Genomic DNA, 10132 nt, shown 5'->3' with positions numbered 1-10132 from the left:
TTGATTGATAAAGCTTTTCTCTTCTTCATCACAATGAATGTGAACAGTATCCCCACCACGCTTTTAATAACCATATCTCTAGCCTTTGTTGGCTCTCAATAAGAGAGTACCAGGAAAAAAAAGGTTGCTTGGATTGTTACACTTCCCATAATGCAACAAGAAATGTCTTGTCTTAACACTGATAGACTACCAAACCAAATGAAAGCCTTTATGGATCTCTCAATAGTTTACCTCCCGGATCTGGGCCACAGCTAGTCGTCCAAATGTTACGGTCAGTCCGGAACCCGATCTGGACCAACCCCCTGAGCTGCCCTAGACTGCATTAGCTTATCAGTTTCATATTCTTCAATCCTAGCACCAAATTACCCAATGACAAAACTTATCCGAACCAAGTCCTAGCACAGAGTACTATCTCCAGAATCACGAAAAATTTGTCCCGTCTAAAATTCACCAGTTCATTTAGTAACAGCCTACAAAAGAATGAAACGCAACTTAAGATCTAAAAATTTCGATTCCTTCAAGTATAGAAGCATGCACCTAAACTTAAGACCATGATGTTGCCCTAAAAATTTCGATTCGTAATCTCGAGAATGTCATACTAAACAATCGAGACATGAATCAAAATTTTCTCCCAAAGCCTCTAAGTTAGCATCCAAAACCAAATCCAACCGCCTTATCTCCTCCATGAGTCCACCCAGCATAAAATATATATCCGTGCAATGTGGGTGGGAATGATCCTCTGCATTAAAAGCATGGACCTCGTTCTGAACCTCGATCCAACTCCATCCTGGGACCTTTCTCACCCCTCTCTCCCTCATAAGCCTCTTGATCTCCGCCTTCTCGCCCCACTTACCAAGATTCCCGTACATATCCGATAGCAGAATATAGGTACAATGTTCTTCAGGTTCTAACTCGAGCAACTGGCTTGCAACTGTACTTGCAAGTTCGATGTCCCCACAAGTCCTGCAAGCTCCCAATAGAGTCTTCCACACCATGGGATCGGGCTTGAAGGGCATAGATTCGACTAAGGCCTTGGCCTTATCAATACAACCTGAACGCCCAAAGAGATCAATGGCACAGGCATAGTGCTCCATTCTCAATGGAATCCCATAATCTCGGTCCATTGATTGTAGAAAATTTTCACCTTCTTCAACTAACCCGGTGTGGCTACAGGCAGTGAGAACTGCAACGAATGTTATGTGGTCGGGTTTGACCTTTCTTGCAATCATTAATCTGAAAAGGTCAAGGGCATCATGCCCTAGTCCGTGTTGGGCGTAACCGAAAATGATGGAGTTCCAAGTCACCGAGCTATCTTGTTGGGTCTCCTCAAAAGACTTTCTAGCATCTTCGATAATTCCACACTTGGCATACATGAAGATGAGTGAACCTGCAACAAATTCATTCGACTCGAAACCTGTCTTAAGTGCCAGGGCATGGACCTCTTGGCCAAGTTGAAGGGTCGCTAAATCAGAGCAAGACTTGAGAACTGCCGAAAATGAGTAGTGATCTATCTCAACAAGTAGATATCTCATGAGGGCAAACAAATTCAACGTGTCCTCACTCAATCCGAATTGGGAATACCCGGTCAATATGGTGTTCCAAGAGACACGATCTTTGGATTCTATGGACTCAAATATGCGAAGAGCTTCCTCCATGGATCTGTTGTTTGATTTCAAGTACACTGCTATCAACGCATTGGATATAGGCACAGAAATCTCCAGTCCTCTTTTAATTACCAAACCATGAAGACATATACCCAGACTCTTCTGCGATTGTTCGAAACATGCACTTATCATACTTGTATATGTATAGATATCTGGTTCAAAACCAACCTGCTGCATGAGGATGAAGAGTTTAAATGCAGAATCTTCTTCACTGTGGACCAGGTAGGCAGCAAGCATTGAGTTCCATGTCACTATATCTTGCGTCAAGAAAGAACCATCGAACACCTTTTTGGCATCTCCGATGGAACCACACTCAGAGTATGAGGTAATCATCGCATTGCAGACAGTATTTTTCGATTCCAAACCATGTTTAACGGTCTTGGCATGAATCTGCACTGTCTGCTTATAAAAATTTGGGCCATCAAGCAATGTGAGAAGAGGAGCAAATGTTCCATCATCAGGTTTAACACACTCACTCTCCATACAACCCAAAAGCCAAAAAGCCATCTCCCGATCTTTGTTCTTCGAGAATCCGCTGATCAGTGCATTCCATGAGACTGAGTTCGGTTCGGGCATGTGTTGAAGAACCAGGAACGCATCCCAAACCCTCTCGGACTTCGCATACATATCCAAAAGAGCACTCCCACAATAAACATTCTCCAACAATCCCATCTTTAGAATCATCGAATGCAATTGCTCCCCGAGGTCAAGTCTCACGGCACAAGCCACTCCCTTCAGCACACTCCCGAAAGTGTAGCCATCGATGCCCATCCCGCCTCTTCTCATATCTATCAGAACTTCCCACGCGCTCTCGAACTTCCCACAGTTCACATGCCCAGCGATCAAGGTGTTCCACGAGACGGTGTCCCGGTGGGGCATTTCGTCGAACACTTTGTGGGCAATTGGCAGCTCCCTGCATCTCGTGTACCCGTTCAGTATGATATTGGCAGCGTAAACATCCGATATGGTACCTAACTTGATAGAGTGGCCATGGGTGCTCAGAACCTTGGAAAGAGCAGAAACTGAGCTCTGAAACAGAGGTTGCAGCGGCCTCATTCATGACTCCCAAGAAGAACTTGGAATCCCATTAAAAAAAAAAAAAACTCGAGCTCAGAAGAAGAACCAAAACCAATTGGGTACAAGGCGAGATCTCGGAATTGACCTTCAAGAAACCAGTAAAGATGCCATTTTTTTTTTCGAAATCTTTTCCCGGGAATTCTCAGGACAGTCAACAATGGCGGTTCTGAATTCCCAAAAACCGTTGCATGAGGAGGGGAAACTGCCCCAGGCAGAGACAGGATGTGTTTCCTGCGATAGATGCAAACTGTTTTGTTGTTTTTCTGAAATTAAACTATGGGCTTTTACCTTTTTTTTTCTTTTTTTTTTTTTTGGCTTGAAGGCTTTGCCTATATCAAAAGATCCCAATTTAAATAGATAATAGTTTCTCTGACCAAAAGAAATATGTTAATTTCAAATTTCTGCATTAAAAAATTCTTTTTTTCCCTAATCTCAGTTTAATTTTTTTCTTATGGGAATCCTTGTTTCACCTTAGCATTAGGAGCTCCAGTAACGATCTTTTAATTCTTTTTTTCCCTATTCTGGCCTAATTTTCCTTTCCAGCATCAACTCCCTCGACATTTCCGAATAATAACAGGTGTGTGGAATCCAAATATGATATCTAACGGACACGTGGATGTCTGCAAAAGGAAAAAAAAAAAAAAAAGAAGAAAGACAAACTATTATTCAAAAGAAAAAAAAATTTGGCACGCTCGGTCATCATAGTCTTGGTCGACAGTTCGACTAAAAACTAAGTCAACAGAGATGGATTAAAAAATTGTTGCAGCTCGAGTCATACGATTGAGCAATTACGAAATATGTATCTATGTCAAATCTATGCGAGGATTTAGTAAAATCACCTTTCCTCAGCAGGCTTGTTTTCTTGGAGCGTTGGCCGCAGCTCCCTTCGGACCCTCATCGGTTCTAGTGGCCTCAGTTTCCTTTCCGAGCTCAGCTCCCTCATCGTTTTCCTTTCCGGCCTCAGATCCCTCATCATCTTTTGGCCATGACTAGTTGTTCGACGGAATGATTATTGAATGATTATATTTATCGCAAAAGTCTTTCAAGGATCAGATTATTTATACCAACATGACTTTATTCAAGCAGTTCGACGTTTATTCCGCTTAAACAAGTCTCGACTTCGAGTCCTCATGAATGCCAAAAATCAATGCTATGAGAGTTTTACTCCCTTAGTAGATCGACCCGACTCAATTGAATTTCAATTAGATTTCCGGATATCAGAGGTAACGCCGAAAAAATATATATATACCCGTACCTAATTTCGAATTTTGACTTATTTCTTAATTTATTGTCCACTCCAAACCATCAATGGGCCTTATAGGCTAGACCTCCACGATTAAGTTTGGGCTCTGAGTTCTTCTTCTTGGATTTCTCTCGATCAGCCACCATCTTTAATCTCCCGATCAAATGCGTCCTGGGTCGGGTGGCTTTACGGGCTTGGACTGACATGTAATATGAACTGGAACCATTTTCTTGGACTTAGGCCGATATAGCTTGGGCTTATATTGATCAAGCTTCGTCATGAAATTAATCGAGATAAGCTCCGCATCATTTTCCGCCTGCCAAAACAAAAGTTATTTTCCGTTCTCTTTTGTGCACGCAACAGGAGCAAGATTTATGCAGATCCCGTTCCTACTCGAGGCCGGAAAGACCTATGAATTAAAATGACATTTCCATTAAGCTGAACTACACCTATACACACGAGGCCTGTTATCGCACACGACGATTCTCAGACTATCTACAACGACCAAGACTCGGAGAATCTGATAAAAGAATAGACAACACTGTGAGTAAATGTTTCATATGTTAACGGCCGAACAAGACTGCCTGATCTCCCCTTTGCCGTCTCCCTTCACGCCAATGCTAGTGAGTTTCATGAACGACTGCGTCCAACTCGCAAAGAAGCTCTCCTGGTCATTCGCGAAATCCTCCACCAGCCTTCTTGTCCTGGAGTCACTGAACAGCACGGAGTCAGATTGGAAGAGACCCCTGTGGGCTATGAGGTTCCGGAAATATTGGTTATCAAATGATGAGGACGTTTGGGGATCATTAGAAACAGTTATAGACGGATTTGCTGCCACAGGGCATCGGTCAATGAGCTCCTTCGCAAAGGATCTATCGAGGGAAGTGTCGATTGGTGTCAGCTTTCCGGTGGAGTCTTGTCGGAATCGATCGCTGAATGAACTGCAGTGAGCTGATCCGATTGTGTGAGCACCTGTGAACGAGTTAAGGGTTAAGACAATAGGGATGGAGCCAATACTCTCACAATGCTTTTCTGCTTATATGTACCTGAAAGTACAACAAGGTCTTCCAAGGACAAGCCTTTGGAGGAGAAGATCCTAATCATCTCATCCATTGTAAAACCGGTGTCCACAATGTTTGGTCTGACGTTCGAAATCGAAGAAATTCTCCCGTCCCTCCTCCCTGTAGGAATCTGAACTGCAGGGCCTCCGGTCTGTTTGTCAATGATAAATGAAAAAAAGATTATCAAAGTTATATAGATATGCGGAAACAGAATCGAGGATAGAAATCGTGTTATGAGTTTTTTACCAATTCGACAGCATCTCGAGCAGCTAAAGCCAGAATGTCCGCACACGAAACGATGCCAGGGCAAAAAATTTCGAGGACCCTTTTAGCCGAATTGATGACTGAGAAACCCCCTAGTGATCTATTTGCAGGGTCGCTTTGCTCGGTTCCATTTCCTTGTATAAGTATAGATGCATCACAACCCTGTTTAGCCCAACAAAGCAGATTTTATGAAGAGATGAAGAATTAAACTTAAAAGAATCTTCGGATACAGTTCTTTGACTACATGATCGTAAAGCTGCGGGCTCATAGAGCAGCACCAATCAAGAAGTCATGAAATTCGAACGGACGATGCAGCCGTCATTTCCCTCCAATTTTAAGCAAAATTTATGCTTCCAGAATCCAAACTTCGAACGACTTGCCAGTTAAAAGGGTGCTGAAAGGAATCCACGACTCACCTCCACGAAGCAATCATGGAAGAGCAACCGAAGGAGCTTCCCAGGTACGGAGGGATCACTGGAAGCAGCAGATCTCACTGTGTTCCTGACCATGAACTCGGCACCCGGGCACGAGAGCGAGTAGAAACCGACCGCAAGCTGAGCAGATGCAGAAGCCAGAGAAAACCAGATGACTACAAAAAGAAACATAAGCCTCGAGGTCGAAAATGGTCTCGTTTCCATGAGGCATTCAGCGTAACCCGTTAAAACTAAAGCTATCCGAATTCTCTGAGCTTTCAGCATGTGAGTTGTGCTCTTCTATACTCACCGCACCATATTACTGATGTTTCATGCTCAGAGCTGCATTTATAGTGCCAGGGCAGAGAGTAGACTAGATGAGAGCCATGAGAGACCTGAAAGGTTCCAGAACACTGCACAAGGAAGGGGGAGAGAGAGAGGGAGAAGACCTGCAATTGCCATTAATGGCAGCATTTAAGTTTCTCAGCATCTATCTTTCTTCACGAGGAAGAGGAGCGGAGAGGAGCCACACGGTTTTTAATTCCAAAACAGTGAATTCCATCAATGACGTCTGTGGCATTGCATTTCCTCTGTGTTTATACATTCATTGGCATTTTCTTCCCTTCCAAGATCCGACTGAAGTGGGAGAAGACAATGTTGTTGGTTCTGCATGCATTGCAGGGCAGAGTAATATCAGGAGAAGAACCCCTTTTTAGTTTTTTATTTTCCTTTTTCTTTTTTTTTCCCTTAATAGTCGTGTCTGGTTTGCCTTCTATTGGTTCTGAGTCCTACCGACTAAATCATTCGATACCTATTCCTTTGATCAAAATTTTAGATTCGAGTTACGTGAGTAGAAAAAAATTCACGATTAGACTAACTTTACTCCTTAATAGACCAATGCAATTCTAACCTGAATTAATTAGACCCATTCGACCTCCAAATATCAGGTCCTGCACACCGAGGAAAAAAAAAATCTCACCCACTTTCTTCCAGTATTTGTGTTTTAGCTTTCAGGAGAGGAATCAAGAGGCGTGATGAATGGAGTGGTAAGTTCATTATTTTTTCTAACCAACCAATTAAATGCTTGACGAATAAATGTTATTCTAAAATTATATTCTGCTCAACAAATCTCTGCTTCAGGAAACAAGCGAAAACAGGAAGCATGAGTGGCTCGTAAACTTGAATTGAATCAGTGGAGGAACATAGATTAATCGTCTTCCTGAGCTCTAATTATGTTAGTAGCAGATCTGTGTATGTACACATAAACCTACAAATAATTCCAGGTTTCCATACCCGGAAGGATAATTCAGATTATCGATGTTTCGAGCAAGAGAGATTCTACCAAACCGAAGCTTCACGAGTCCATAACTACTAATCCTCGTTTTCCACTTCATCCTCTGCAAGCTCCTCCAGCTCGTCCACATCATCAATAGGGATCTCTTCAGTGTCCTCACCCACAGGTCCTACAGATGAATGCACAGTAATCATATTACACAAAGGTCCCGGTTTATTTAAGTACTATCCTGAATAAACGACAACTTGGTTCAGCTTCCAAGCAGATGGCATGGCATATATTCTATTCACCTTGTTGAATCAATGAAGCTGGACTCTCGGCTACTTCTGTGGACTCCAACGTGTTGTCAAGAAGGTAGGGAAGTTCCAGGAGTTCCAGAAACGATTCTGTCTGAGGGTTTCGAACTAATGCTGGCATGGCATATATTCTATTCACTTTTTGCCAGACCATTTTTAAAATTACTACCATGATTTCATCAGTACCGAAGCACAAAAATTGAAAGGCTGGCGATCATAAATCAATCATTGGCATTACATAGTATAAAATACACAATTACATGTATGTGCACATATAAAGAGACTAACTGTACCTGCAGAGCCATTAAAGGAGCGGTGAGAGGGATCATAACATGGAGCTGTCCTCACAAAATCGAATGGTCTGGTGCCTCTTGCTTGTAGCCTTCTTTTGACCCAATTACGACAATCATGTATATCATTTTGAGCAGCCCTGTCATTCACACAAACGAGTCATCAGTTCTGCATAAAATGCTGCCAAACAACATAGAGAAATAGGGAAAACTTTGGGAGAATTCAAACATGCAATACTCACCCAAAATCTGCACTTTTAATGGTCAAAGGGAGGATAGAGTTGAATTTCCGCGTAATTGCTAGCCATTCCTCATCGTACGATATCTCATAGGGCCCTGGACCCGCTTCAACATCAATGATCTAATAAAATTCGAGGGGAAGAAACTTTTGATGCATTAGCTCCAATCAGTGTCAAGGGAAGTGAAAGAAGACGGCAAATAGTACCTGTAGAAATCTGTGGCCGGCCATGCACTTATCGAGTGCAAGAAATTTTGTGATTGGACCACCTTCTCCATGTTGAACTGAAGCAGCAAACTTGCAGTGTAGGTGGGCGGAAAACCAGTAAGCAGGCTTCAACTTTTCCAACAGTTGGGCAGCAGCTTTACTTCCCAGAGTCCTCTGCTGGATCTGTGGAACAATTTTTGACCAGGTAAGCAAATCACATCAAAAGCTCATGTGAAAAGCTAATTATCAGAACAATTTTGAAGAAAAAGTGGACAAACATTTAAGAATTACTTTTTAGGAAAAATAATCCAAGCAAATGCAATATTTTACATCAACAGATGCTTGGAGCATCTCATCCCAATCATCTATAAATTCTTCCATATTACCTCTTTCTCAAAAAATGGTTTATGTCGAATGAGTTGCTTGGAGTTCCCACAGTCAGTGATCCCAAGAGGCCAATCATGTGATAGGAAAATATCAATTGGCCCCTCAACTTGCATGAGTTTGTGGACATCATATTCACGAACGTGGTACACAGACCTGATGGTACTCTCATTATAAGGTGGCCTCTCGAAGTGTCCTGTTCAAAGAAAACCAAATGTGGTTTGATTTTGGAGTCACCTGTCCCAAACATCCTATGCAAAGATTCAACAGAGTACTAACACGGTTTTTCGATTCTAATGGAATGATTCCAATTTCTAATACAAAATGTTTAACCAAAGCTCTGAAAACCAACGATTTTACATTCATATATTAAAAATTAGAGAACAAACGATAATTTCTATCAGTATCAAAAAGCTTCTGGAGATGTACATAGTCTATATATGACTAAGAGTTACCTAGTTTGTAATGCCTTGCATTATATATTCCAGAGAGTCCACCAATTCGAATGTTTCCAAACTTAAGCACCCCAGCATATCCCATGAAATACATATTTGGTGCTGCCCATCCTCCATAGTACCTAATCAACGAAAACCAGAATAACTAGCGAACATATAAGAAAAGCGATTAACAGAAACAAAAGCAGCAGGGGCTAATATCAAACATTCCAAACTACTACCACTTCAAACCATCCCTCTCAAAATGATCAGGGGGAGAGAAAGGGGATTTTGAAGAAAAAATTGATTGGGAATGCTAATGAAACAGAGGTAAACACCATCTCTTGGTAAATATGGGATAGCAAAATTGAAAGAATCAAAGACCAATCCTTTTGTAACCAACACTTCTAGATTCTCACACTCAGTATAGTAAATATTCAATAGATCTCTCAAAACCATGCGACAATGCCGAAGCACTTGCAAATCAGCTCAAATCTTGACAAGTTACTCACAATTCCCAGAGGTAATTAGATGCTTCGTGATTTCCACCAATGAATATGGTCGGAATAGGCGCGACCTCCTCGCCCGAATAGTACTTCCAGAACGATTTCATTTCCCGGTATTTCCGGGGCACGTTCAAGCTCTCCATATCTGTCTCATTCCTAACCGCCTGACCATCCAGCAGCACCGAACATCAAAATTAACAAAATACTGCTATGAAACGATTGCCAAAGAGCTCCACAGCATCAAATTGATGATAATTTACCGCACAACAGCTAAGTTAAGACCAACCAATGGGCAAGAATGAATCCTTAGCTTCAATGTTCTGCTTATTGATCGAAAAAAACCAAACGAGTGTCTAAAATTCGTCGAATGAGCTTGCATTACCATAAATTGGAAGCTACCTGAAAATCGCCGCAACAGAGGAGGAGGTCAATTTTTGTGCCGGCCTTCTCTTCGATGTGCTTGAGGGTTCTGTACACGTTGTCGAGGTCACCGTGCATGCAGCCTTCTATAGCTATCTTCATGGCCGATCAGAATTCCGACCGACCTTCCGACAAGTTTTCCGGCAGAGACTGAGAAGTGAGAGGGGGTTATTTCGGGTTTTGATGCTTTCAGCAGAGATGATACCGTAGAACCTGTCATGGGCTTTTCGATGGGCCGTTCAAGATGGCAAAAGCCCAAGCCCATCCTACTAGATTGGGCCAGAACGTTGGGTTGGCTATGGCTTCCTAACTACAAGTCTAAGAAATTGATGCGGCTTTGA

General features: G+C 42.2%; 3 protein-coding genes across 11 annotated transcripts; all 3 read right to left on the bottom strand.

Moving 5' to 3' along the window:
• LOC116188002 (putative pentatricopeptide repeat-containing protein At3g25970) lies at positions 1–3283 on the bottom strand. The gene has a single exon (XM_031517088.1). The coding sequence runs from the start codon at positions 2718–2720 to the stop codon at positions 594–596; it is 2127 nt and encodes a 708-aa protein (XP_031372948.1). The 5' UTR covers positions 2721–3283; the 3' UTR covers positions 1–593.
• Positions 3284–4390: 1107 nt separating this feature from the next.
• On the bottom strand, positions 4391–6677 carry LOC116188556 (peroxidase 18-like). 6 transcript variants are annotated; one of them, XM_031517992.1, is made up of 7 exons: positions 6633–6677; positions 6172–6388; positions 6033–6095; positions 5726–5898; positions 5292–5471; positions 5031–5196; positions 4391–4956 (listed from the first exon to the last, which is right to left on the bottom strand). In XM_031517992.1, exons 2-7 carry the CDS (start codon positions 6194–6196, stop codon positions 4541–4543), a joined length of 1023 nt encoding a protein of 340 aa, XP_031373852.1. In that variant the 5' UTR covers positions 6197–6388; positions 6633–6677; the 3' UTR covers positions 4391–4540. The 6 variants fall into 6 exon arrangements, with proteins under 6 accessions (XP_031373852.1, XP_031373856.1, XP_031373853.1 ...); XM_031517996.1 differs by having other exon boundaries at positions 5726–5863; XM_031517993.1 differs by having other exon boundaries at positions 6033–6064.
• Positions 6678–6818: 141 nt separating this feature from the next.
• Positions 6819–9964, bottom strand: LOC116188555 (lariat debranching enzyme). Of its 4 annotated transcripts, none has more exons than XR_004152265.1 (9): positions 9771–9964; positions 9378–9535; positions 8887–9008; positions 8434–8627; positions 8048–8230; positions 7845–7963; positions 7606–7742; positions 7307–7443; positions 6819–7185 (listed from the first exon to the last, which is right to left on the bottom strand). XR_004152265.1 is itself a non-coding variant. In XM_031517987.1 (9 exons), exons 1-9 carry the CDS (start codon positions 9891–9893, stop codon positions 7094–7096), a joined length of 1272 nt encoding a protein of 423 aa, XP_031373847.1. In that variant the 5' UTR covers positions 9894–9964; the 3' UTR covers positions 6819–7093. The 4 variants fall into 4 exon arrangements, 3 of the variants coding, with proteins under 3 accessions (XP_031373847.1, XP_031373849.1, XP_031373850.1); XM_031517987.1 differs by having other exon boundaries at positions 7307–7450; XM_031517989.1 differs by having other exon boundaries at positions 7307–7426; positions 9771–9963.
• Between the last annotated feature and the right edge of the window lie 168 nt (positions 9965–10132).

This window comes from Punica granatum, chromosome 8, assembly GCF_007655135.1.
Source record: "Punica granatum isolate Tunisia-2019 chromosome 8, ASM765513v2, whole genome shotgun sequence".
NCBI classification, from domain to species: domain Eukaryota; kingdom Viridiplantae; phylum Streptophyta; class Magnoliopsida; order Myrtales; family Lythraceae; genus Punica; species Punica granatum.
The sequence above is the reverse complement of the archived record's forward strand: the minus strand, read 5'-3'. Positions and strand labels throughout refer to the sequence as shown.